Source organism: Myodes glareolus, chromosome 20, assembly GCF_982192425.1.
Source record: "Myodes glareolus chromosome 20, mMyoGla1.1, whole genome shotgun sequence".
NCBI lineage: Eukaryota > Metazoa > Chordata > Mammalia > Rodentia > Cricetidae > Myodes > Myodes glareolus.
The window spans coordinates 49,312,317-49,340,237 of NC_142045.1; the positions used below are offsets into that span (position 1 = coordinate 49,312,317).

At 44.6% G+C, this 27,921-nt stretch overlaps 1 protein-coding gene and 1 pseudogene across 1 annotated transcript in view; one reads left to right on the top strand and one right to left on the bottom strand.

The window, feature by feature from the left end:
- Positions 1-9,456: 9,456 nt before the first annotated feature.
- Ccdc39 (coiled-coil domain 39 molecular ruler complex subunit) overlaps positions 9,457-27,921 on the top strand; it is a 31,878-nt gene continuing 13,413 nt past the window's right edge. The window contains exons 1-10 of the mRNA XM_087899560.1: positions 9,457-9,651; positions 12,435-12,554; positions 12,964-13,110; positions 14,436-14,594; positions 15,902-15,994; positions 16,083-16,211; positions 20,674-20,865; positions 24,547-24,650; positions 25,313-25,445; positions 27,697-27,891. Coding sequence (XP_087755686.1) covers positions 9,562-9,651; positions 12,435-12,554; positions 12,964-13,110; positions 14,436-14,594; positions 15,902-15,994; positions 16,083-16,211; positions 20,674-20,865; positions 24,547-24,650; positions 25,313-25,445; positions 27,697-27,891 — 1,362 coding nt within the window. The 5' untranslated portion in view covers positions 9,457-9,561. The remainder of the gene's footprint in view (positions 9,652-12,434; positions 12,555-12,963; positions 13,111-14,435; positions 14,595-15,901; positions 15,995-16,082; positions 16,212-20,673; positions 20,866-24,546; positions 24,651-25,312; positions 25,446-27,696; positions 27,892-27,921) is intronic.
- On the bottom strand, positions 17,689-19,203 carry LOC125397482 (large ribosomal subunit protein eL8 pseudogene; annotated as a pseudogene).

Here is a 27,921-nt window from a genome sequence, read left to right on the forward strand (position 1 = left end):
AGACTCGGGGATTCCAGGATTCCGAGCTTCCCCACCTCTAGCACAGATCTGGGCTGAGCCAGGGGTGCCACCAGCGCAGCAGGGAACGTGTCAAATGACAGATTTCTGGATCGCAGCTGCAAAGCGTGTTGCTCAGGAGGACTGAGACTCTGCAGTGTTTCATCTGGCCCATACTGAAAATCCTGGGAAAGGTTCTTTTGAGAAAGTCTGCTACCGTGGCTGGGGTGAGTTCTGGAGGCTGGTTAAGGTCCCAGGGTCCGGTACAGATATAATAGCCTTACACAGCTCTAGTGTCTAGGAGAGGTGTCCGTGCGTCGCGGAGGCCGACTCTAGCCTGCTTTTGTTCACAAATGTGTGTCCCTGTCGTTGACACAGGCAGTGTGCCCGGCACACTTCTGGAGATCAACACCCGTCAGAAAAGGAATGAAGGAACTGTCTACAGAATTCTTAGTGTTGGGAGGCCAGAGCTGGATAAACGAGCGTCCCCCTGATCGAGCTGTAGACGTGGAGTGGAGGACCCAGAGAACAGAGCTTAGTAGGAACATGGGTGCTGGTGAGGCCCACTCAGTTCAGACAGCTGACAGGAGCGAGCTGGGTGAACCCCCAGGCAGAGGGAACACAGGCACCATGGCAGACAAGAAAGAAAACTTGAAGAGAAGACAGGTAACTTGAGCTGGACTAGAACGGCCAGTACAGGAGAATGAAAGGTGAGGCTGGGAGCAGGTGGGAACCAGTTCCTGTTGCTAAAACAAGCTTAGGGACCATGGCGGGCAGGTGTGTTCACATGTGAGGGTTGAAGAAGTCATCATGGCTGTGATACCGAGATGGCATTAGATGTCCTCTATGGAAGGCTGGAGACTGGTCAGGGGCAGCTTCCACAGTCAGCTCCTCGAGGAAGAAGTACGCTGACTGGTTTTATGCCAACTTGAGACAGGATAGAGTCAATGGAGAGGAGGGAGCCTCAACTGAGAAAACACCTCCATAAGATCAGGCTGAAGGCAAGTCTGTAGGATATTTTCTTAATTACTGCTTGAAGTGGGAGGACCCAGATCATTGTGGGTAGGGCCACCCCTGGGCAGGTGGTCCTGGGTTCTATAAGAAAGCGGGATGAGCAAGCCATGGGGAACAAGCCAGGAAGCAGCACCCCTCCATGGCCTCTGCATTAATTCCTGCTTCCAGGTTCCTGCCCCGCTGGAGTTCCTGTCCTGACTTCCTTTGATGAACAGTGATATGGAAGTGTGAGCCAAATAAACCCTTTCCTCCCCAAGTTGCTTTGTTCATCGTGTTTCATCATAGCAATAAAGACTCTAAGACAAGAAGGAAGATTGTGTTAATGTTGAAGAACCCCACAGAGCAAGGATATCTAGATCTGGTGCTCTATGCCTAGTATTCCTATGTAGCAAGTTCCAGGCCAGGGCTACATAGTGAGACCTTCTCAAACAAACAAACAAACAAACAAGAAAACAAAACCAAACAAACAAAAAAAATGGGCTGTTTGGAACACAGGTCAGGTTATAGTCTCTCATATTCTCTGTCTGTCTCTGTGTCTCACCTGTGCAAGCCTGTCTGCTCTTGTTCACAAGCTGGTAAGAAACTCAAATGAAGAGATGGATAAAGAGAGGCACAGATGACAGTGGTATCCTGAAAAGCTGCTCCCAAGTCAGGTGTGTCTGTTTTGAAATCCAGCCCATACAGGACTATAGTCTCCTGAATGACTTCATTTCATGAGGCGTTCAGTGAGCAGACTGCCAAGCCCTGCCCCATGGCTGGTGCTCATTGCTAGACACTGCTTGCTTCTCTTTTTGATACAATGAAAAAGAGTAAAAGAATTTTCAAAAAACTCACTTCATGAAATCATATCAGAGAGAAGCAAATGAAAATGGAACACAGTAGGCTAATGCAGTAGGGAAATCTAACTTTTTATGAGCGGTTAATGCCATCCTTATGCTTGGCTTACGGTATGATGATGCTCTCAAGCTCCACGTAACAGAAGCTGAATATGGATAACTTCTGGTTTAAATGATATGCTTCCTACTACTGTTTGTAAGTGACATAATTGATCAGTTATGGGTTGCTGGGCCATAGGGGTTATCTGTGATTTTTACACACCATCCTCACTTTTCTAAAGTTTTGGGGTTTTGAGAATTCATAGTGAACGTTTTTACGTATGGTTATATTAATCACTGATTTGTGTTTATAAATTTTTGCGTAGCGCCAGTGTTAAAATGTGTGCAATCTTTGAAAAGATTGACTTACAAGTTGCAGTCTTCAATTTCCATTTTGCTGTTAATTATTATCATGACCATGGCTGCATCACAGCAGTGTCAGCTGCGGCATTTATTTGGAAAAGGAAGAGGGTCTATGCTTCCCACACTAGGGTGTTTGTAATATGGTATCAAAGAGTCGATGGTAACAGACTGCTTGGTTGCCATTTGGTCCACGGTTATTTGGGGGAGAAACTTCTCAAGTTCACCTCCAACGCCACATCTAGATGTTTGGCTCAGATGTTGGGAATAATGGTCTTCATTGTACTAGTAGGCCTTCATGAAGCTCTAGGGTGAACCAAAACAAAAAAACAAGAAAAAAGAAAAAGGCATTTGTGGTGCTTTACATATACAGACATGTAGCACCATCTGCTGGATCCCGGAAAACGGGTGAGAGCAGCCGTAAAGTGCTAAGTAGTACAGCTTTGAAGAAGCTTGGCTCACACAGGGGTTCAGACTCCCGTCTCCTAATGCTCGGAATACTTTGATATATAAATAGCTTTTCTGTCCCTGCTTTTAGGGGGCAGCCCGAGGAAATTGCTGGCTGTTGTTTATAGTCATACACCTACACAACTGACCATACATGTACACACAGAGATACATATGCATTCATGCACATACATACACATATATACACACATGCTATGCACATATACAGATCCATGCACACACATATATACATATACACATACAGATGCATACAAAAAGGTGTAAATACATACATGCTTATATATAATATCTGTATATATCTATACATACATACATACACCACTATGAGACACACACACTCACAGAGCACTCTGGCTTAATTCCATCCCTGCACATGAACATACATGGACTGTAATCATTTAGTTACACAGTACTTCTGCAAGGCAGTGGCTGATTCTGTAAAAATAAATCTTGTGACTATTTCAGAAAAAGATATTAGAAAGTTTGTAATTAGGGTTGGGTATAGTTAAGTGGTAGAGTACTTATCCCTGTGTGCAAGGCTCTGGGTTTGATACCTTGTACTACTGTAAAAGAAAAAAAAATCAATAATTAAAGAAATCCTTCTCATTGTTTTTCTGCATTAAAAAATGTTTTCTTTAAATATGACTATAGCAAATGTTCAACATAAAGTACATACATTGAACAAAAGATTTATGAATTCAACAAGTATTAAGATATTAGCAGGTACCAGAGACAATAGCTGGAACATTGGGACAGTTCTGACAATGTCACCAGAGACACTGCAGTGTCTCTCCATGTGAGGTTAATGCTCCGTGATAAGAGCTTGGAGCCCACATTGATGTGCCCAAAGCCTGTGCGGGACACATTTTCACAGAGTGCTAACCGCTGGACAAGCGCCACTAAACAGATGGAACACAGCAGCCACTGGCCTGGTGACCTCTCACTCAGCTCCCTCTTCCTGCAACAGGCTGCAAGCCTCGGGGGCACCGGGCACACACCAGCCAGTGTGTGATTCTGTGCACTCTTATCCTCAGGCGTCATTCAGAGTGTTCTTCAAACTCTGCTGTGGACGAATTTTCCCAGTTTGCTCAGGTGCATCCATATTAAGAATTACATAAAAGAAGACCTGAATAAATAGAGAAGTGTACATTTCTGTGTGGTGAGACAGCATAGGAAAATTGTCAGCTCTGAAATTATCTTCCCCACCCAATGTATTTTCAGTGGAAGTCTTTGGGACTCCCTCATTTAAAGACAATGCTTCAGTCACTGTTCTGGTGCTGTGAAGAGACACCGTGACCAAGGCAGTTCTTACAAAATAAAGCTTTTAATTGGGGCTTGCTTACAGTTTCAGAGGTTCAGTCCATTATCATCGTGGAAGGGAGTATGGTGGCTCACACGGTGCTGGGCCAGTAGCTGAGAGCTACATCCTGACCCACAGGCTGAGAGGGAGCAAAGGTGAAACCTCGAAACCCACCCCTCAATGACATACTTCCTCCAGAAGGCCACACCTGCTGTAGGACAATGGTCTGTACCCTGTCGCTTGTGTTTGAAATAAATGCTGATTGGCCAGTAGCCAGGCAGGAAATTTAGGTGGGGTGACCAGGCAGGAAGTAGAGGCAGGGTGATGAGAATGCTGGGGAGAGGAAAGAGTCAGCCTGCAGTTGTCACCCAGACACAGAGCAAGCAAGATGTGACTGCCTCTCCAAAAAACGTACCAAATCATGTGGCTAACACAGACAAGAATTATGGGCTAATATAAGTTATAAGAGTTAATAAGAAGCCTGAGCTACTAGGCCAACCAATTTATGATTAATGTAGACCTCTGTGTATTTCTTTGGGACTGAATGACTGTGGCACCAGGTGGGACAGAAAATTCGGTCAATACACACCTAGTTCTTCTAATCCTATCAAAGGGTTCCACCTCCTGGTGACTGAGCATTCAAAGATATGACCCTATGGAGGCCATTCTTATTCAAACCACTATAGCAAGTTAAGAACTGTCTAAGATGCCTTAGTGGTGAAGGGTTCCAATCGCTAAATTGATAACCTGAATTCCATGTCTAGGACTCATCTTGTGGGAGGAAAGAACCAACTTCTGAAAGTTACCCTTGACCTCTGTTGGTGACATGCATGCATACATACATACAAATACATACATACATACATACATACACGGGTGTGGTGACACATGACTTTAATCCCAACCCTTAGGAGGCAGAGACAGAACAATCTCTTGGAGTTTGAGACCAGCCTGGTCTACATATTGAGTTCCAGGACAGCTGTAGCTATATAATAGATAGAACTTGTCTCAAAAACAAAATAAATAAAAGCAACAACAACAACCCCCCTCCCCCACAAAAGCCTACTTTTGTTTTTTTCAATCATTTCCAGACTGGCGAGACAGCACAGAGAGTAAAGGTAAATAATTTATTGTGCAAACTTCACAGCCTGAGTTTGATCCCTGTAGCCCACAATGGAAAGAGAGGCCTGACCACATCATATATGTACTCACAGACACACACATTACACACATACACACATCTCAAAATTAGGCATGTGACAAGAACAGCAGATAGCTTATTCTTAAGGCATTAATGAAAGGGTCATTGGTTTGGTCACATAGCCCCTTCTCAGGACACACACACACACACACACACACACACACACACACAAAACACATAAAGGTAAAAATAACTTCTGTGAGCTGACATGGCACAATTAAATGGGCTGACAGCTCTCTGACAAAGCTGGCTAGCTGGGTCAACTACCACCACAGACATCAAAATGAAAAAGGACTAGATCGCAGTGAGGAACTGTGCAGTAAGACAGGAAAGAATGTCTTTTCTTGCCGCCTGGCTGGCTTGCCAAACATGTGATCAGCGGACGGTGACATGGGTCAGCTGTGTCCAGCTTCTTGGCCTCTTGTGGAAAGGGTTGATATAAAGGCAGAGTTTCAGCAAGGTGACTTCATTCAAAGCAAGTTGACAGTTCAGGTCAGGTACACAGAGGAGACTGATTGTGGGTCACATGAGTGAGGACACTCGGGACCTGATTTTTGTTTTTGGCAAAGTTTAATGGAGAAGGAGTTCAATGACTAGGGGCACAGTCTGGGTGTTTTGAGTGGCAGGTTTGGATGATGTAATCCCTTGCTCAGTGTTCATGTTCCTTCCTATGATGCATGATTTTAGTCATATGCACGCCCAATTATGTACAGGCATGAGATGGTAAATAGGGGATTCTCCCTAAAATCTCCCTTAGAGGACACAGCTTGCCTTACTGTACGTGTATACCAAACAAGTTTATGCCAGGCTAGCCCTCCTGTCCTCACTCCTACATGTATTAGGGGTATGTCTGAGTGAAGGCCATCTAAGGTTGATGGCCATTAAGGAGAATATATTCTATTATTCAGAGAAGAGTGTATACACAGCTCAATGCGGATGAACATTCTGGATTCCAACAGGTGGCTAGGCCCACTGTGCAGGAGAGTGTGTGCCCATGGCACATACAGATGAAGGTCCTAGGTTTCCGAGTGTCTTGTTAGAACAGGGGTACACAGTGCCCAAGTCGAGTGGAGTCAGGCTGTTAAGCTATTCCCTAAGCTTGCTTTCCTCACCAGGTCCTGGCCACTTCTTTCCACTTCCTGGCTGCCAGGAAGGAAACAGCTGCTCCCCTCAGACAATCCCACCAAGGCTGCATTGCTTTCCACAGGCTCCAAAGTAGCAGGACTGATCAAATATGGGATGAAATCTCTTACTATCAACCAAAAATAGACTTTCCCTCCTTTTAAGTTGGTTATCTCCGATACTTTGTTACCGTGCTGGAAAACTGGCTAACAGAGACCAGGATCAACATGGCACTTGTATAAAGGCGGAGACTTTAAGTAGTTGATGGTGATAGAAAGTATTTTCAGACACTAGTGCTGCTATGAAACGTTAGGGGCTGATCAATGCATTTTAAAGATATAACTGGCAAATTTAGTAGTGGCCTTGAATCTATGAGAAAAATATGATTGCTAAGGTAATTGTTCTCAGTCATAAATGAAGCTCATTCAACCTGCAGCCAATTAACTAGGCCCCTCCGCTTGTGACGTCTTGTAACCAGGCTCCTTCTTTGTGAGGCCTGGAACCCTGTGGCTGCAGGCAACAGCATCCTTGGTGATACACAGAGCCTATTGCTTCATGCATCTCCCCTAGGGATCTTAGAGATTTTCAAGGGCTGGTCCTGTTTCGGATTGCATGCTAGACATGTACACAGGGTGCTTTTGTGAAGCCCCAAGTATAATTAGGGTTTACAATGGCCAGGTTACCATGTCCACCCTTACCAGGATGCAGAATAAGGAAGGTGTGGCTGAGGTCCTGCCCAGTGCCAGATTTAAGTCCCTCACTGCCACATCTCTAAGAAGTCTAGATTTAAAGAAGTGAATGAAGATGAACTTAAGATGTGGAGGTTGAGAAATAGCTCTCCCGACTGACTGTGACGGCAAATAGATCCTCAGTGCTGGCCCCTGCATTCTGGAGACTTCTAGAGTCCTGCCTCTTTAATGATGCTCACCAACAAAACGCACACATTATTCAGAATAAATAAGTATAGTTCAAGAAGTTAATTATGGGGCAGAAGTCATAGCTCTGGCTAGGCATGACTGGGAGTTCCTATCTTAAATAATAACAGTAGGAAATGGAGCATTGTGGGTAAACAGGATCAAAATACATTGTATGATTTTCTAAAACATTAACACAAGGAAGAAAATATAAAGCTAAATTTAGCAGTGTAATAGTTGTGTTAGCTAAGTTAGAATTTACTATGGTGCTGTCTACCAGCAATTTCCTGGTGGGGTGTAGCTCAGTGATAGAAGACTTACCTAACATATGAAAAGCCTTGAGTATGTCCCCTGCCCTGAAAACTTTTCAAAAATCAGTATGCTTTTCCTTATACCATGTATCTGTGGTAAATACAAAATTGTACAAACGCACATACAAACTTATAACATGGATATAGATGAGTATAAACACTAAATATTTATAAGTAGTTTGATGATTTGTAAGTTGTTGTTTGGTTTTCTGGCCTTTGCTTGTGGCGCTGGTAAGACAAACAGAATATCTCGTCAGCTTTTGTCTTCAGAGCTGAGCAGGGGACTGACTGGAAGTAACTGACAGAACGGTGGCGAATGGCCAAGACGCTGTTCAGAAGAGACTAGAGTGGTGTAAGTTCTGACACAGGCTTCCCATTGCACAGAGTTAAAGAAATGCTTACAGGGGGCTGGAGAGATGGTTCAGTGGTTAAGAGCACCATCTGCTCTTCCAGAGGACCTGAGTTCAAATTCCAGAAACCACATGGTGGCTCATAACCATATGTAGTGGGATCCTGGTCTGGCATGTAGGTGTACGTGCATATAGAGCACTCATACACATAAAATAAATAAATCTTTTTTTTTTTAAAGAAATGCTTACAGGTCCTGAGAGAGTCCAACAGAAGAAAGACCTGCAGGATCAGCAAGCTGTTGCGTTGCTGGGCTGCACTGTGTGTTGCAGTTAACTGTCACTAGTCTTTAAATATAAGGAGGATTTGCATAAACAGCACCTACACAAAGAACCCCACATAGGGTTTACTAAGGATAAGAAAAAAAAAAGGAAAAAAGTCAACTGTCCTTTTTAAAGAAGAACCAAGTGATCACCCGGTGTTCCGGATATCAGGTACCAGGCTGGGATGAATTTAAAGGTGTCTTTCAGCTCTGTTATGCTGCAAAACCTGACACTTCAAGAGTCTGAAAAGAAAACCCCTGAAATGTGTTCTCACTCACAACAGGAGGAAAGAAAATTAGGTTAACATGACCAGAGAGGCAGAGGACTAGAGCCTCAGGAGCAGGCCCCTGATAGTGACAGCCCTACGGGTCGGCCGAGCCCTGAGGAGGTGTCAGCTTTTCCTTAGGCTAGGCAGTAGGACTCCGGTGCTGTGCACTGCCACGCAGACGTCCTGTTGTGGACACAGTGCCGTGTCTCTGTTAAAGCTGACTGACTTGATCAGAACCTCGATAGTGGGGGAGTTGGATGGTGCAGAACCAGAGCCAAATTATCTTGAGCTATCTTTAATTTTCTTCATAGCCATCCATTGCCCATTTGACCAGGCAATACTTTCTCAAGTGTGTTAACTTGGCAGAACCCTAGCTTCCACCAACCCCAAAGCTAAGAATGCCATCAGATTGTATCTGAAACTTACAGCACAGACTTCCCAACTGTGTTATACAGACAGTCCCTGGTGACGTTTTCATCAATGCATTGGAAAATGATTTGATTTATACTTTCCTTTTCTTCTGCAACTACAAAAATGTCATGAATCAATTTCCATGCTCGAACACGCTATTTGGGGTAACCTGGATCTGTGTTCCTGGACCATGGGCCCTCACCTATGGCTCAAAAATAAATCCCAAGTTCCTTTTGGGTCCTATATAGGCTCTCTCAATCTTGTGATCCTGCATCTCGCACCCTGTACCCCACCACCCTGGCACCCCAGAAACCCCGTGCCTTCCATCCCCTGAACTCTGTGATCCTCTGGGGCACCCGAGGTCGCAGATTTACTCGTGCCGGAAGTCCTGAAAGTGTCTCTATCCTTGCAAGGGAAGCTGTGCTTCACAGTCCCGGGCAAGCAACTTCTCTCAGGCTTCAGAAAGAACAAGGGAATTTTCAAAGGAAGTTCCGCCTTCCAGTCTGAGTGCTTCCTGTTTGGTAACTAAGGGCGCCTGGCTGTTGCTAGGGCCGCGGAACACAAATCGGCGGGCTTTGCAGACTCAGGCTGCGCTCTCCAGGGAGGGTTTTTTGGGAGTCTGTCTGAGCTCCCTTTGAGACCGTGTATCATGAGTAGCGAGTTCCTATCCGAGCTGCCCTGGGAAGATGGGTTCGCTATCCCCGTGGCCAACCAGGAGAACAAGATGCTTGAGGATGAGGTGAGGAGGACCGGGTGGAAGTTAGGGGATAGACAGGAGAGGACCAGCTTGGCAACGGAGAGGGGGTGTGAGGCGGAGGGGTGAGGGTGGGGACTGGTTGAGAACGGCCAGGATAGCCAGATGAGGACCAGCGGGAGGATGGAGGACTAGGTGAGGACCGACTAGGATTCAGGTCCGGTGGGTATCCAGTGGGAATTAGGAGAGCGCCAGAAAAGACCCCTGGGGACTGGGTGCCATGCAGCCCAACTCTTCTGTGCCTCCCGTGCCATGGCCTCATCCCGTAAGTCTGATGTCTATCTTCCCCACTTTCCCTGCTGCGCCTATCAGTTGTTAGACATTTGAAAGTTTTATCAAAGCAGCGGTTTCTATTCAGGGTCGTGAAACCTGGACTCTCACTCCTCCAGCTCTTTCAGATGCCAGCTAGCAGCCTCCCCCATTCAGCTAAGGGCTGCAAGTGGGTTGTTGGTGTTTGCCTAGTAACCGCTGTTTACGCATGTGCACACACAAGACTCATGGACATTAGTTTGCCTGCGATGCTTAAAGTGGCTTGGGTGCTTTCAAGGCGGAACATTTCAGTGAAATATGCAGTGTAGGAAGTGTCAAAGAGAGGATCAAGGTGTCACAGGAAGACAGAATATTTCACACTGTGGGAAGAACTTGCACCAACTACAATACATACAGTTTCAGCCTCCTGTTAGAAACAAAAACAAAACAAAAACACAAACTGCGAACGACTCCACAAAGTTTGCACATCTTTAGCAGCCAGCCTAAAGCCCCCACAAACTGGTCTTAGGGTGTGGGGACGAGGGCCCAAGGACGGACAGTGTGTACAAACTGACGAAGTAGAAGAGAACGTTTTTCTGCCCTTTGAATAATGAGAACGAAAAATCCCTCTAGTGGATCTGCTGAGAGGAATGGGAACGGCAGAATGGCGCATGTGTTTGGAATGTGCAGTGTGGATGTGAGTGATTAGTGTGCATGTGTGCAGGGGTCAGAGGTCAACCTTAGGTGCCATTCCTCAGGCTCCCTCCACTTTTCTTTTTGAGGCAAGGTCTCTTATTGGGATTTGTGGTTTCCAGATTAGGCTAAAATGGTAGGCCAGTGAGTCTGAGTAATCCTCCCATCTCTGTTGGGATTACGAGAGCATGCCACCATGCCCGACTTTTTATAAGTATGTTCACAGAGCAAACAAACATTTACCCGCTCCTTATTTTTCCTGATCGTGTTTACCAAGTATGCGTCTAGTTTATTTTTTTTTCTTGTCATTCAACACAAGCTCGAATCATCTGAGAGAAGGAACCCTCAACTGAGAAAATACTTCCCTCAGATTAACTTGTAAGCAAGGCTGTGCGGCGTCCTCTTGATTAATGATTAATGCAGGAGGGCCATGCCCACAGTGGAAAGTGTCACCCGTGGGTAGGTGGTCCTGAGCTGCATAAGAAAACAGAGTAAGCAACCTGTGTGGAACAAGCCAGTAAGCAGCGACCCTCCATGGCCTCTGCTTCAGTTCCTACCTCCAGGTTACCTTCCCTGCTTGGGTCCCCGCCCCCGCTTTGTTAGTGATGGAGTGTTGTCTGGAAGTGTACAATGAAACGAGCCATTTCGTCTTCAGTTGCTTTTGGTCGTGGTGTTTGTCAGAGTGATAGAAACCTAAGGTAAGAAGACAAACCGCGGTGTGGCCAGGCGATAGAGCTCCGCGTTTGCCAAGAGGGAAATAGCCCTGTTGTGTGAGAAGTGCAGCCAGCAATGGCCCTGCCAGCACTGCACACCCAAGGGAGATTCTGTCATATGAATTAAGTACTAATCGTTTCAAAATCATCTCTAGATTTTTTTTTTAATATCTAAAAGGTCAGTAGATTTTTAAGAAGTTCCTGTGGACATTTAAAGGAGCCAAATGGCGACATGTACTGGATGTTTGTACCCTTCCAAACTTTTTCAATGGGTGTCCGAATTCCCAGTGTGATGGTGTTTGTGAGTAAGGATCTCTGCGGGGATGTACAAGTGACGTTTCTGTCACTGTGATAAAATGCCACAATCAAGGCGACTTACTAACAACAGCATTTTATTAGGGTTAGCAGTTTCATGAGAGTTAGGCCACGGCAGCAAGACCAGCTAAGAGTTCATACCTCAGAACTGTAGGCAGGAGGCAGAGAGCACATTAGAAATGGCAATAGTCCTTTAAAGCCTCAAGTCACCCCCAGTGACACACCTCCTCCAAGGTCACACCTCCTAACCCTTCCCAAACAGTTCCATCAACGGGAGACGGAGTATTCAAACAGATGAGTCTATGGAGGCTGTTCTCACTCACACCACTACAGACACTACAAAACTTGAGCGCTCACAAATTCTATCAGTACTCTTTTTATTTTTTGTTTTTTAGAGACCGGGTTTCTCTGTAGCTTTGGTGCATGTCCTGGAACTTGCTCTGTAGATCAGGCAAGCCTCGAACTCATAGAGATCCACCTGTCTCTGCCTCCCGAGTGCTGGGATTAAAGGTGTGCGCCAACACTGCCCTGCTTTATATCAGTGTTCTTATAAGAAGTAAAAAGAGAGAGCTAATCTCTCTGTCATGTCTAGATATAGCAAGAAGTCATTTGTTTGCAAAGTAAGAAGGGCCGTGCTAGGAATCTTATAATTCTTAGCCTTCAGAACCGTAACAAATACATTTCTGCTGTTTAAGGCATCAAGTCTATAGTATTTCTGTTACAGTATCTCAAACTGCTCTGCTACAAAGTAAATGAAGATTGACTTTGCTTTTTAACCATGGCTTTTATTACTTACAGCTCTCAAAGCTGCAGAAGGAGAAATCAAACTTGCAATATCAGCTTCGTGACTATGAAGATCGAATTGGTTCCATGACTTCTCACCTTAAAAATGTGAATCAGGAATTTTCATTCACACAGGTACAGAAATATTGACACGTGTTGAAAGTGCCAGGTGAGATATTCACCCTCCGTATGGAAATAATTATCTATTATAAGTAGAACATGTGATTAATTCAATATAAATACTCTTTTCTCAATTAGTTATAACCAATATTTCTTACTTTTTGGTAAGGGATGAGTTTTAGTTTCCAGCTTTCACCTTATAGATTTCCTTTCCTTAGTTTATGCCATGTGATATCTGAACTCCTGACAGTGGAACTCTGGGAAGTATATGGCTAACCTCCTCATTGGTGGTGAGCGACGGCTAACGTGGGGGCGAGCCTACCCTGGCGGAGTGAGCACTGGGTTGGGGTGTTTCATCTAGAGGCTTGCTATACATTATGTTGTAGAATTGTCACGTGCTTCTGTTTTGTTCCTTGTTCTTCAGGCTCTTTACAAAGCAAGGGAGAATGAGATTCAAAGTGAAGAACATTTTAAGGCCATTGCTGAAAGAGAGCTGGGACGGGTCAAGGACGAGATCCAACTACTGGAGAAGGAGTTGGCGACCATCCACGAACGCAAGAGCGATAAGGAAGTGGGTGTGACTTGCTACAGTCCTGCTTCTGCGCCTGCGCTCTCCAGGGAGCGCAAACTTTCCTGTGATTTACATTTTTTTTTTTTTTTGACCGTGAAAAGACATGGAGCACGTGGTTTGAATGAACAAATGATCAAATGTTTCTGCTTTTTGTTCGTTTGTTTGGTTTTGGTTTTTGTGACCGAGTTTCTCTCTGAAACGGTCCTCACTGTCCTGGATCTCACTCTGTAGACAAGGCTGGCCTTGAACTCACAGAGATACGTGGGCCTCTGCCTCCCACGTGCTGGGATTGAAAGCATGCGCCACCACCGCCCAGCCTGCTGTTATTCTTTATCTGATTTCCTTCCAGTATAGTGAGGTCTGCTCACAGGTGCAGGAGGCACTATTAACAGACACAGCACTTTGGGTTTTAAATTTCATACCCATTGGTCTACTTTGGAACCTCTCTTGTTTAGCATCTCTGTTGCTGTGATAAAACACAGGCAGTTTGGGAGAGGGTTTATTTGGTTTACATGTACTGAACTCTCTGGGCAAGTCTGACTCTGAAAAGTCAGGGCAAGAACTCAAGCCTGAGCAGCAGGGGTGGGGGGAGGGAAAGACAGGGGACTCTCCAGACTGGCTTGCTTCCAGACTCTCATTCAGCTGCCTTTCTTATACTTCCTGGGGACACCACCCACAGTGTGGTGGCCCCTTCCACACCAGTCGCTAATCAATAATATGCATATACATTCACATGCATATTTTGGTTTTGTAATGTAACATTTGTATATGCAGTTTGAATAGCATGTACTGACCTTACACATCCATTCTCTGCTTTCCTTTGTGATTATAGATTCCTTAAGTGACAACATTTACAGAAGTAATTTATCATCTACACTATATTTACTTCAATTAGAAATGTTTCCAAATCTGTATAGAAGGGGCCCCTTTAGGGTGGCAGATATGACTGGAAATGGCCTGAGGGCACTTGTTATGGGTTTTAGCAAGTATGCCAAGCAAGTTACTGACTGACTCATATAGTCATACTTATTTGGGGTGACTTTGGTGGGGGATCTCATGAGTTCTCTGTGAGAGAAATACCCTCAAGCCTTTTCACAAGGACTTTGGTTTAACCACGGTGCTTGACCATGTATGATCATCTCTGTTTTGCAACTGGAGAATTAAAATACAAACATGGTTGTGATAGATTTGAACATGCCATGCCATATGGAAGGCTGAGACATGGGTTCTGCAACTGTTTAGTAGTATAATCTATGTTTTATTTTAGTTTGCATAATAAATGATGTTTTGTCACCACCTTTTCTCTCCCATTCCTTGGAAATTAGAACGGCATATTTAAAGCCACCCAAAAGCTGGATGGCCTGAAATGTCAGATGAACTGGGACCAGCAAGCACTGGAGGCCTGGCTGGAGGAGTCAGCTCACAAAGACAGCGACTCTCTCACCCTTCAGAAGTACGCGCGGCAAGACGATAACAAAATCAGGGTGAGCCGTTAGAAACTGCCAGAACCGCTTTGCTCTGAGTCACTTTTAAGACAAGAAGTTGCAGTGATCGGTTTTAAAAGCAACTGTCCTTGAAGATTTGCACCAGGGTCTCCAATTGAAATCACGTGTCAAGTCCCTAGAGCAATGGCTGCAGTCAAATCTTACAGCGTGTTGCTGACTCTGGGTTGCTCATCCTCTGAAGTCCGATGACCCACTGGGGAACTGGTTAGGACTTCAAAGGACTGTCTAAATCATCTTAGGGAAGAAAATTCTAGTCATACTGAACTATTAATTAATTTGGATACTTTGTTTTACATTTAATTTGAATATTGCATGTAAGTTCTACCTGTTTAATATTTTTTCATTTGAAAATAGGATTTATTATTCAAAGTGTCCCAGTTTCCTATCTCTTTGGATGAAAATATGTTTACAATCTGAAAAGGAGACACCATTTTACTGATGTAATGTTTCAGCTAATCTTATTTGGGCATCGGTGAGACGGCTCAGTGGGAAATGTTTGGGGTGTGCAGGACTGGTAACCTCATCTTGATCATCATATGAAGATAGAAAAAAGTAGACCCCCCCAAAGTTGTCTTCCAGCCTCCACATATCTGTCATGGCCTAAAAGCCACAATCATATTACACACACACACACACACACACACACACACACCCCAAAATTGTTTTTATAAAGAATAAATCTCATTGCATCTCTGGATAACTCCCTTTGAAGGCGCTACTTCGAGATGACATGCCAAACAGATCACTAGTGGGGACATTAGGAAGCATGGAGCACCAGAAAGGCTATACATATCCATTCAGCATCAAGCTATGCTATGAGATGTGCAGTTGGTTGCTGATTATCCTACTTTATTACATTGATTTGAGTTAATACTGCAATTGATAAGTTATTGTAATATTATATAAAATCTACTTAGAATCTTTTTACTGGTGATAATGAAGTTAGTATCACAAACATACTATTCTCTAGCAGATTAAATACAGATGCACTATTTTAAGTATTTTCAAATGCCAGGTTGTATTTGTCTTTTTCCCCTAATTCATTACAAAATCCATCTTAGAAATAAGTGCATTTTCATAGGGGTTCAATAAGTGCATGTTCAAACAGTAGATTAAACCTTGGGGCTAGACAATAAGAAAAATACATATTATCTTATACTGTTTATCTGGTACATATATACATTATACATAAGGCATAATGATACAGAATGTTAGTTATGCTTTATGCCAGCTTTAAAACTGAAATAACTGACTGTTAAAAATATTTTCCATGTCCCACACCACAGGCCCTGACCCTCAACTTGGAAAGGCTGACTCTGGAGTGCAGCAAGAAAAGGAAGCTTCTAGACGGTGAACTAACGGAGACATTGAGTGCACAGGTTGGTTTACAGAGCCTTCCTAATTTTCAAGGTGGTGTTGGCAAAGGCATTGTATTAATGGACGTGTAATCTTCTCTCTGTCTGACAGTTAGAATTAGATAAAGCTGCGCAGGACTTCCGGAAGATTCACCTAGAACGACAAGAGCTCATCCAGCAGTGGGAGGGCACCATCGAGCAGATGCAGAAGCGGGATCAGGAGATTGACAGCTGTGCCCTGGTGAGTGGTCCGCAACTCTGAGGCCCTGCAGACCCTGCAGTGCTAAGCTCGACTTCTCCCACTCCTGCTCCGCACATCAGTTTAAATGTACATCATAGTCAAGTGTGGAGGTGCAAGCTTTTAATCTCAGCACTAGGGAGGCAGAGGCAGGCGGATCTCTGTGAGTTCGAGGCTGGCCTGGTCTACAGAGTGAGTTCCAGGACCTCCAGGACTTCATAGAGAGACCCCATCTCAAAACAAAATGAACACAAACAACCGCCACCATCAACAACAAAATAAAATATATATTATATTGCTATGTTTATATTATACTTCAATGGTTCTGGCAAATGTGGCTCTATGGAGATTTTTTTTTTTTTTTGCTTATAGTATTATTATCCTTGAGGTTTGAGACTTCCTGCCAGAAATCCTGACCCATGATTGTGGTAACTTGGGTTTCACATGTTGCTGTTTGGCACTAAGTTCTAGGTGTGTAGAAATGGCTGTGGCAGATAATGCAGGCAAGGAAGTGGGTACAGGGGAGAAGCTTGGCTGCCAGGGGAGTCCAGTTTTGAAGCTGTGGAGCCAATGGTGAATCAAAGCTCAAAGAGGGCAGGAATGGTTTGGTTCAGGCCCAGGACCATCACTCCCAGGTGGATTGAGGAGACAATTTGGTGCAAATCAATAAAGACCTTGGTGGAAGCGGCAGGAAGCTCAGGGGGTGAACAGAAGAAATCTAGGAAAGCAAGCAGGGAGGGAGAGGAGAGCAGAGGTTGGGCTTCTGAGAGCTGAATGTGGTTTATTTTAGCGCCTGTTTTATTGACAGAAGGGCCATGCCCCTCTAGCAAGAATTACAGAGAACCGTTCTGGCTTTATAGCTGCAGTCCCTGAAGGTTGGAGCCAGTGTTTTCTCTGAGTGAATATTAAAATCGAGTGTCGTTTCTACAGAAAAAGGCTGCAGGTAGATGCCACGTCATGCACACTCTTCATTCTGGAGACTGATACCAGTGTCCATTTTTTTAGTTCCTATTACTTTCAAATCTGCAGTCCTGGTTGTTTCCTTACGTGAGCCAAACAGGTCCAAGATCACAGCTGTCTGGTCAGCGCTGGCGCAGAGCGCAGACGAGTCGGTTTAGGTTTCTCTTCTCTTCTCTTCTCCTTTTCTCCACTTTGTATCTTGTACCAAACAACACACATGCCGTATCCAGGGTACCACTTAATAAACAGCACTGTTAACAAACATGGATGCTGCTGTTGTTATTAAATTACCTGCCTAAGTGGCAGAAAAGCCAATGTGATGAAGGCTTTCAAGTGAGCACTTGAAACATTTAACATAGATTCTGACAGTCTTTTGGTTGTCCCAACACAATAGTTCCTCATTGCTCTCTATCTAACTCATAGCCTCTTTTTTAATTGTTCTGTGCATATATGTATATATACATATATATCCCTAAATATAGCCTGTTCAATTTTTTTGGAAGATAAGTTTGTAATTATATTAATGCACAGAAAACTTATCTGTACTTTTAACCCAGTTTAGTGGCGAGTTCTTGTTGGCAATTTGAGCCACAGATTTAGGACCCAGGACGCTGCCTCCCCAGGGGCAGAGGGTCTCATCGTATCTGTCGTTGTAATTGGTCCTAATAGCTCCCACCAGCTTAGGCAGAGCACCCTTGTCTTCTCACCTAACCTGTCTTAGACAACAGTGGTGCACGTCTTCCTGTGGACCAGCCGCCCCAGCCTGGCCTTTCCCTTGATGATGCAGCAGGGAATCCCCATCTTCCCACACAGGGCAGGCAGGAAGACCGCCAGCTCAGTGAGGTCTACACCAGCTGAGCCTTCCTGTTCTCCACCAAGGTGGTGGCTGTATTGGCAGGCGGTCTCTTAGCTGGGACATCCCCTTTGCCAGCAGCTTTCTTCTCAGCACGGGCCAGGAGCCGTTGCTTCTCCTCCTGCTTTGTCTGTGACCTGTAGTCGTGTGCAAGCTTAAGGAGCTGGGTAGCTGTCGGCTGGGCCAGGGCCTGGGGGAACTGGTTAATGGCAGGAGGTACTTTGAGCCGCTTATAGAGGATGGCCCTCTGCCGCTGCAGCCTAATGTGGTGGGGTCATTTGACGAAGCGTGTGAGATCTCTTTTGGGCTGGATATCCTGCCCAGCACCAAAATCCTTAGGCCTTTTCTCAAACAAAGGATTCACCACTTTTCTGGCCTTCTGTCTCTTTATGATGGCGGAAGCCAGGGCCACCTTTTCCCCCCTTGGTCTTCTTTCCCTTGGGCACCTTCTTAGCTGGAGGCGAGAGTAGCCTGTTCAATTTGTATAATGTTAGTTGTATATATGTTTTCTGGGCTGACAGTTTGGTATAGGACAACCTATTGGTGTGCTCTTCCCTGGGGAAGACTATTTCTCCCACTCAGCATTCCTTAGTTATTCATAGTTCTTTATGTAGGGTTTGGAGCTCATGGTCTTTTCTCATCCACTTCAGTCTATCTATTGTTGCTGTCCTTGGTCAGCTCATGATTAGGCCATCATGCTGTTGAAATTTTCCAGTTGTAGCTTTTGCTGTTTCTAGGAGACACAATCTCAGAGAAAACACATAGATTCTCTGCCTTTACAGTCGTCCCACCATGCCTTTCTCAATGTTCCCTTAGCCTTAGGTGTGGGCATGGATCAGGCTCCACAACTCTGCATTTTGATTGGTTGTGGTTTTCTGTTCTGGTCTCTGTCTGTCACAAAGTGAAGTTTCCTTGATGAAGGGCGAATACCACACTTATCTATGGGTATCAGAAAAGTATATTTAGCTGGACAGTGGTGGCACACACCTGTAATCCCAGCACTCGGGAGGCAGAGGCAGGCAGATCTCTGTGAGATCGAGGCCAGCCTGGTCTACAAGAGCAAGTTCTAGGACATGCTCCAAAGCTACAGAGAAACTCTGTCTTGAAAAAAAAATATTTAGAATTTACTTAGAGATTATGTTGTTTTAGTAAAGCGACTGTACATTTTCCTCCAACGTCCATGACTTTACTGGCCCTGGGTACTTGGCTCAGTTCCTAGCACTAGGAATGATTTTCCTCTTAAGTGAGCCTTAATTCCAATCAGTCCAGCTAGGTTACTGCCAAGGCATGAATGTTTCTACTGAACCTTTACTGTTACTGTGCCATGCTGGTCATTGATATGCTCATAGGAATCATAGAAGAACTGTTGGTTGCTTCCCTCATTTGGAATCTAGCATGGCGTCTTTTGATTCCATGGAAGCCAGTTCTTACAGTAGAGGAAGTGCTCTCTGGGGTAATATGGCCAGCAGCTTCTGTTGGGAGGAGTTCTGCTCCTTTTCCGTGGAATGCTTTACCTGTACACGAGATGTGGAATTCTGAGGATTATTTTTATTAATACGACTGCAGTGCCATCAAAAAGCCTGTGAGAGCATTCTTATTGAAACCTCTAGTAATTTGAATGTAATTGACGCCCAAAAATCTCATAGGGAGAGGTATTATTAGGAGGTGTGGTCTTGTTGGAGTAGGTGTGGTTTTGGAGTAAGTGTCTTACTGTGGAGGCGGGCTTTGAGGTCTCATATATGCTCAAGATATCACTCAGTGTCTCAATACACTTCCTGTTGCCTTCTGATCAAGATCTAGCCAGCACCATGTCTGCCTGCATGCCTTACTCCCTACCATGACAATAATAGACTAAACCTCTGAACTGTAAGCCGCCACCTCAATTAACTGTTTTCCTTTATAGAAGTTGCCGTGGTCACCGTGTCTCTTTACAGCAGTAGAAATCCTAACTAAGACAAAACCAATAACAAAATGTATTTTTCTTTGATGTTGTATTTTGATACAGGGTCTCTTTTTGTAGCCCAGGTTGGCCTTGAACCAGGAGCTCCGGGCTGCCTCCACCCTGAGCTGCTCTGCACCCCACCTCCTGAGAGCTGGGACTAAAAGCATATGCTACCACATCTGGCCGAAAGTTACTTTTAAAAGATGAAAAATGGGTCTATACAGTATTTAGAAGATTTCACTGAGGTCTAAGATTTAGTGTGAAAAATATTCAGTCCTATTTCCTTGTGTGTTTCTTTGCGGGGAGGAGGCATTCCCTTTCTGTGTAAAGGCCTAAGCATTTCTGTGCTCTTCAGCAAGACTCCAGAGAGAAAAGAGAAAATATAATGGCATTCAATGATGTGAATTTATAGATATTAGGGGGTAGCATATTGATAATACATCTTATATTTAGCCAGGTGTGGTGGCATACATCTTTAACCCCAGTTCTCCAAGAGGCAGAGGGAAGCAGATCTTTGTGAGATTAAGGCGATCCTGGTCTTCACAGTGTGACCCTGTCTCCAAATGACTGAATACTCTCCATGACAGCAAAAAGTATTTTAAAGGATTTTTTTTTTGGTAAAAAAATTAGTACTGAAAATAAAAATGAAAACTAAATTCCTTTGGATTTCAGTTGGTACTCATTAAATATCTAATTCATTTCAATTCTAGACATTAGCAAGGATAAAGCAGGAAACAAGAGAGAAAGAAGGCGTGGTGAAAGAAAAGATCAAGTTTCTGGAAAACGAGGTTGGGAACAACGTAGAATATGAGCGAAGAATTTCTGTTGCCGAGCGTAAAGTTTTAAAGTGCAGGATAGAGCTTCAGCGACAGGAAGCCAGCAGGAGCCAACTGAAGGACGAGGTGCGCCCCCAAAACCCTGGTTGTTGATGGCAAAGGGTTCTTTGGTTAGGGAGTGACCTGCTGGCTCTTTTCCTTAAATCTTTGTGTGTGTGTGTTTGTGTGTGCATGTATTTTTCTTTTCTTCTTTTCTTTTCTTCCTATTTTGACAAGACTTCACTATGGCCTGGCTGACCTGAAATTTGCTATATAGACCAAGCTGGCCAAGAAATTAGAGTTCTACCTGCCCGCCTCTGCCTCCCATGTAATGAAAGTAAATGCATGTACCACCACAGTGCATTTATGTCCCTATCATGGGACTTCAGGGTACTTTGTCTGAGCCCTTGTACGGTGAGGCCACAGGGGGTGCCCTAAACCTCAGGTCCCGCACAGGGATCCCTGCTGAGCACTGCCAGTGCTCTTTGGAGATCTAGTGTCTGTGAGATGTGAGCTGATGCTTCTAATGATCCACACAGGGATCACGATGACTGGGCGTGTACGAGGAGCGTTGCTGGGGAATGTCTTACCCGTGTCGGGCATGTGTGACATTTGTGTCAGCGTCTGCCAGTGACCTGCTGGAGTTGTTTTCCATTTTGTTAAGGGACGGTATTTCAGTCTGACCACAGGAGCAGCGATGAATGGCCTTGATGCAGAGAGAGCAGAACTCCTGTCCTTGGCTTCCTTTGCAGGTTCCGGAACAGCGGGACTAGCATATGCACGAGTTAATGATCCCTTCTTCAGCAACGAAAGGGCCATCTTAACATTTCTGTTTTGAGTCCCTGCTACCTAAAGCTGCCACTACTTAGGCAAAAAGCAGACTATTATAAACCATATTATTATACAGTATATTGTACTTTCCTCTCAGATAGTTTTTTCTGCCAAAGAGCTAATTTATGTAAGTTCCTAAAGAAGGTAATTTCTATGTATGTTAGATGTCACCGAGAGCTCGAGATCTGGAGCCATTGTAGGCAAGTGGACAGAGGCAGGCATCCTTCTTCCTGACTCACTGAGGTGTAATTCCCAGAGACCCGCCCATCCTTCACATATTACAAACGAGTGGCTTTCGGGACATTTGCGTAGCTGTGGGACTAGTCCCTGCTGGCTAACTGTAGAGCTGTTTCCATTTCTAGCATGTTTTTTGTTACCCCCTATAGCTTTAGGTTGTTGGTCACTTTTTCTTCTTCCTTCTTTTGGCCTGACACCTGACATTGCCGATCAACTTCCTGTCACTCTAGACTGGCCTCTTTCGCGTCTCTCATAGAGTGGGATCGTGCAGTATGTCACTCATGTCTTTGGCCGTGTTTTCAGGACATCATCCTTTCTGTGTAGAATTTATCCCACCGTGTGGCTATACCTCACAGTTCTCTCAGCAGCTGGTGACTGCCGCTATTTCCAGTGTTAGCATGATAGTTGTCTTTTTGTGTCTGATTTTATGTAGTATACATTCAGGGTTTGTTGCTATTGTTGCACATGACAGGATTTCTTTCTTTTTAAAGGTGGAAAATATTTTACCCTATCCCCTTCCCACACATGCCACTTTATCCATTCATCTGTTTAGAAAACGCTTAGGGGGTTTGCCTGTCCTTGCTATCCTGAGTAATATTGTCAGGAATGTGGAGTCTAGATATCTCTTTAGCATAGTTTTTATTAGTACTTAGGAGTGGGTGTTCTGGAACGTCTGGTGGTTCTGTTTTTACTATCCAAAGGAATTCTCTTAGGAGAATTGACTAACGACCCTGTCTTTGTGTGGCAAATGGAACATCACAGCCTGCTGATGCTGGCCTGTGTTCCCCTGGGCTCAGTGGTGCTCACTGTCTTTATGGACCTGTTGCTTGTTGATGCTTTCTTAGGGAAGATGCCTGTTCGGGACATTTGCCCACTTGAAACTGTCATGCTTTCACGGCCGTTGGGTGGCTTGGGTTGCTGGTGTGCTTGGAGATGAGCCCTTTATCAGTTGTGGCTTGGGGGTGTTGTGTAGGGCATCTGTGCATTGTGCTGCTGTCCTGAGTTGGCAGAAGAGTTTCAGGTGGTGATTTTGCTTGCGTGGCCCACCCTTTCGACACAGAGCTTCCTGTCTTTACTCCTAGCAGTTCTAAAGTGGCAGACCTGCCTCGAGGCTTTCCACACTGAGTTGATTCTGTATACAGTAAGAGAAATATGTATTATTCTTCGTATTTATTAATTATTGTTTATATTAAATAATACATGCTAGTACCTTGAACGTTTCTGGATGGGGCTTTCACTGTTGGGGACTTGCAGGTAGTCAGCTGATGGGTGCAGGCGTGTGGCTTTGGTTCTGACCTCTGCTCTCTTCTGTTGGCTCATGTGTCTGTGGGCCAGGGTCTGTTCTGACTGCTATAGCTGGAAAGGAGGTGTGACTACTCCAGCTTTAGTTTTCTTTCTCAAGATTGTTCTAGGTTGTTTATTCTCTTATTCTGTAGACCCTTATGAGTTTTAAGGTTGTTTTATTATCATTTTATGTGATGGAAGAATTTATTCACTGCTGGTGAGAAGGGGGAACTTATATTACCACTATGGGTGTCAGCAAAGAGTTTCCAAGAAAACTAGTTATTGAATTCCTGTGTGTAATTCAGGACATACTCAGGAGAGACATCACACACACGCACGCCGTGGAAGATGGTTACAGTGAGGAGGAGGATGTGTTGAATCTTGAGGTCTTCCACCTCCGTGTGTGTGTGTGATGTCTCTCCTGAGTATATCTTCGATTTTGTGTTTGAAGAAATTTAGATTAACAGTCAAATGTGTGTCACTGGGAGTATGGTATGAAATGTCACTGTAGGATGCGTGTGAAGAATGGGTCATGGAGGATGAGTGTGAGGTGTGTATCATGGAGTAATATGAGTGTGAGGTGTGTGTTACTGGAGGATGAGTGTGAGGTGTGTGTCATGGAGGATGAGCGTGAAGTTTGTGCCATGGAGGATGAGTGTGAGGTGTGTGTCATGGAGGATGAGCGTGAAGTGTGTGCCATGGAGGATGAGTGTGAGGTGTGTGTCATGGAGGATGGGCGTGAGGTGTGCGTCATGGAGGATGAGTGTGAGGTGTGTGTCATGGATTATGAGCATGAGGTGTGTGTCATGGAGGATGAGTGTGAGGTGTGTGTCATGGATTATGAGCACGAGGTGTGTGTCATGGATTATGAGCATGAGGTGTGTGTCATGGAGGATGGGCGTGAGGTGTGTGCCATGGAGGATGAGTGTGAGGTGTGTGTCATGGAGGATGGGCGTGAGGTGTGTGTCATGGAGGATGGGTGTGAGGTGTGTGTCATGGAGGATGGTGTGAGGTGTGAGTTACTGGACGATGGTTACAGCGAGGAGGAGGATGGGTTGAATCTTGAGGTCTTCCAGCTGCACTGTCTGGATGTTCTGACAGGTTATCTATTCACACCAAGTTGTCCAGAGTCATGTGACATGTTCCCCCCAAGCAAGTCTAGTGAATAGACGATTCTCCATCTACTTTCAACGTATAAATGGGGATATTGATCATTTTCTCATGCTATGAAAGAAAAAGTCATTTAAAATTTGATGTGGGATGCAAGAAGATCCAGAGATATGTGTTAATCATAAAACGTTGCTATTTTAATGGGTGCTATATACTTAGAATTAGAAGTATGGAGGATAGCATTTCTGAAGTAAAATTAACTTATCGAATACAAATATGTAATTTTTTCTGTCTACTGGTTCATAGCTGGATACTTTAAAAACTACTCTCAATAGAACGTCCAGCGACTTAGAAGCTCTGAGGAAAAACATTTCCAAAGTAAAGAAGGACATCCATGATGAAACATCAAAGTAAGAAAACCCATATAAATATAATGTATGTAAATATTAAATATATTTATGGTTTATTTTAGAAAATTATTAATGGTTACAATTATTTTTATAAATACATGCAAGATTGTAACTGCTACATTCCTTTTTTGGGGGGTGCTAGGAATGAAACTTAGGGCCTTGAAGGTGGTAGGGAAACACTTTATCTCTCTGTGGTACCCTGACCTCTGATCTTCACCTTCTCTCACTGAGCTCCACCCCATCACACTGATCTCCACCCCAGCCCACTGGGATTCACCCCAGCCCACTGAGTTCCACCCCATCACACTGAGCTCCACCCCAGCCCACTGGGCTCCACCCCATCACACTGAGCTCCACCCCAGCCCACTGAGCTCCACCCCAGCCCACTGGGCTCCACCCCAGCCCACTGGGCTCCACCCCAGCCCACTGAGCTCCACCCCAGTGCAGTTGCTCCCTTATAAAACTCCAGATTTTCTCTTTTTTTTCCAGCAGAGGCTCAGAGCAATACTTTTATAGTCTACTAGATTCATGATGGCAATAAAAATGTCTGCAGCAAAAGAAACAAGTATTTGTGTGTGTGTGTGTGTGTGTGTGTGTGTGTGTGTGTGTGTCAAATACCCATTTAAGCATGTTTTCTATATTTCCTTGTAAACCCTATTTAGGCTACAGAAACTGAAACATCACAACGAGATTGTGAAGCATAAGCTGAAGACGATAACCGAGAAGACCATTTCTGTGGAAGAGAAGGCCACCAACATGGAAGACATGCTGAAGGAAGAGGAGAAGGGGGCAAAGGTCAGGCTGCTTTGCGCATTCCCAGGACCACAGCAGTTTCCAAAAGAGTGAAGTGATTAGACTGGTGGGATCAGAGGGCTGCGGAGTCTTAAAGGGCCCCGACTCTGAGGGGCCGCACTCTATACCCTGTAGTCATTTTTTTTATCTTAGCCCATTTCTTTCCAGTGCCCACTGTGCCATGTTCCCTTACCTATGCCTGTCAGTGTGCAGATCTTGACAAGTGTCCCTGTCTTACAGCTTACTCTGCCACATTGTCATCTTGTATGTGTTTGTGATTAACTCTCCCCTCTCCATACATTGGTCCGTTGCCAGTATTTGATCGTTGTTTTAAACTCTTCCAGTCTGGCAGCGTTTTTTGGCAAGTGGTTTGTGAAATGTACCATTTCATTCATCAGACTGGCCTCTTCTTCCGCCAGGCTCTGGCGTGCTAGCGAGAGTAAAGTTAACGTTTAAGAAACTGGAGAAGTTGCCTTGCCATATTCTCTTTGGAATACTGAAAATGGCGTCAGTGCTTGTGACACGGCAGCCCCGCCTCCGATTTTTCCGTATTTTGCAGAGGAGGTGGGAAAATGAAGACCGTGCAATCTGAGCACTCGATGAGGCTCAGAAAATACAACCTCACTGATATTTGATGACTCCTGGTTCCCCAATGTGTTTTGTGTTCTGAATTCCCAAGTAACAAAGCATTTGGCCCCAGTGGTTTTGAGTGTGAATCTTGCCTTTGTGTTTTGCCTTGCCATAAGAACACGGTTTTCTATGGTGCAAATGTGGACGGCAAGTAGTGCTTCTGACAAAAAGAAATCCCTGAAAGACTGAAAGTGTGTGAAATAGATCTTTTCATCACAGAGCGTAATAACAGTTGTGACATTTAACAAAGCAGGTGAACTGAGCTTACTGTGGCTGCAGTTATCCGTACAAGACTCGCACAAGATTGGGCACGTCAGTATTTCATTATGAATGGAGGACCCACGAGGCCTGGCCCTCCCAGAAAGATAGTTAGCAATCAGTGCTCTTTAAAGGAGCTGTCAATAAGTTGCCCTTGCTCCACTGAGTAACTTTTCGCCCATTTGTTTGGGGAAAGCTCGATGGCCTTTGTCACCATTTAGTCCAGACTTTCAAATTCTGCAGAGCAATCCTTAAGAACGTCTTGAGTTCAGGGAGAAGTGACTATATGAGAAATACCGCATCCGTTACGGTTATTTCTTGATTTATAAAGATTTGTACACACTGGTCTGTGATTGCTTTGTTTCACATTGGGGCTCATCAGCTACAAATGTGGCTCTGAGTGAAAATTCTCTCAGCGTCGGGAAGTGGTGAGCTGCAGTTGGTCTGGGTTTGGCAGGTCAAAGGGAAACTTAGCATGTGTTGGTCATGAAGCCTCGAGGTCACGGTAGGTCCTCTTAGAGAAGCGACGGATCAGAGACTTGCTTCTCTTTCCTAGAGGCCAGCACAAAGGGAGGCCAAGGAGCTCACAGCCTCCGTGAAGGGCTGCGCCAGATGTTTTCTGGGGGCTGGTTCCTACCAGTTCTCAAGAGCCAGCAGTTAAGGTTTCAGGAATATTGATAAGTTCACTGCTAAATACAGCAACCATTAAAACCCAACTTGTAAGTAGACTTATAGCTAAACACACTATATTCAAATAAGTAATAAATAACATGCATCATTTGTGAATTATACTCTATGATTAGCCGTGTACTCAAGGTTAAAGTGACATCTCTTACATTGTCCCACTGTATGCTGGTTTGCTTCTGTATGCCATCTCCATGGTAGTGTAAGTACACAACCATGGTAGTGTAAGTACACAAGTAGCTTGAAAGTGCCCGCTGTGGGTGTGCTGACACCACAGGAGTATTTGCTCTTAGTCCCCATCCACTGGAGAGCGGATGGCTGTGTTTTCACCCTGACAGTGGCCCTAAGAAGTTTCCAGTTGGACAGTATGAGTTCCTCCTTCACGTTCTCAAGAGTATTCAGTGAGAACTCTTGGGGTATCTCGTTCTGAGGCCAGGGATGGAGTTAGGATGATGGGTCCAATGAGACAGGAGTAGAAAATTACAATCTCATGTGCCAGCCCAGGAGAAAAGAGATTTGGGGGAGGGGAGGAAGCTGAGGAAGACTTTCTGTTTTCAAGGGCTAAGTGTGGACGGGAGGGTCTCGTTTGTTTCTGAGCTCCTAATTGTTCATGTTCATGTAAATACAAAGCTTAAGTTATTTAATTTAATTAACTGTTATACTTCTTACAACTTCTTCTCAGGAAGTGGAGGTTCAGCTGAATATCGTGAAGGGTGTGCTCTTTAAGAAAGTTCAGGAGCTACAGAATGAGACAATGAAGGAGAAATCCCTGGCCGCAGAGGTCGAAGGCACCCGATCCTCCCTAAAACATCTGAACCACCGCTTACGCAAGCTAGACTTTGAAACCCTGAAGCAGCAGGAAATCATGTACAGTCAGGTATGTGCTCTTCTCCGTGAGTGTCTGCTG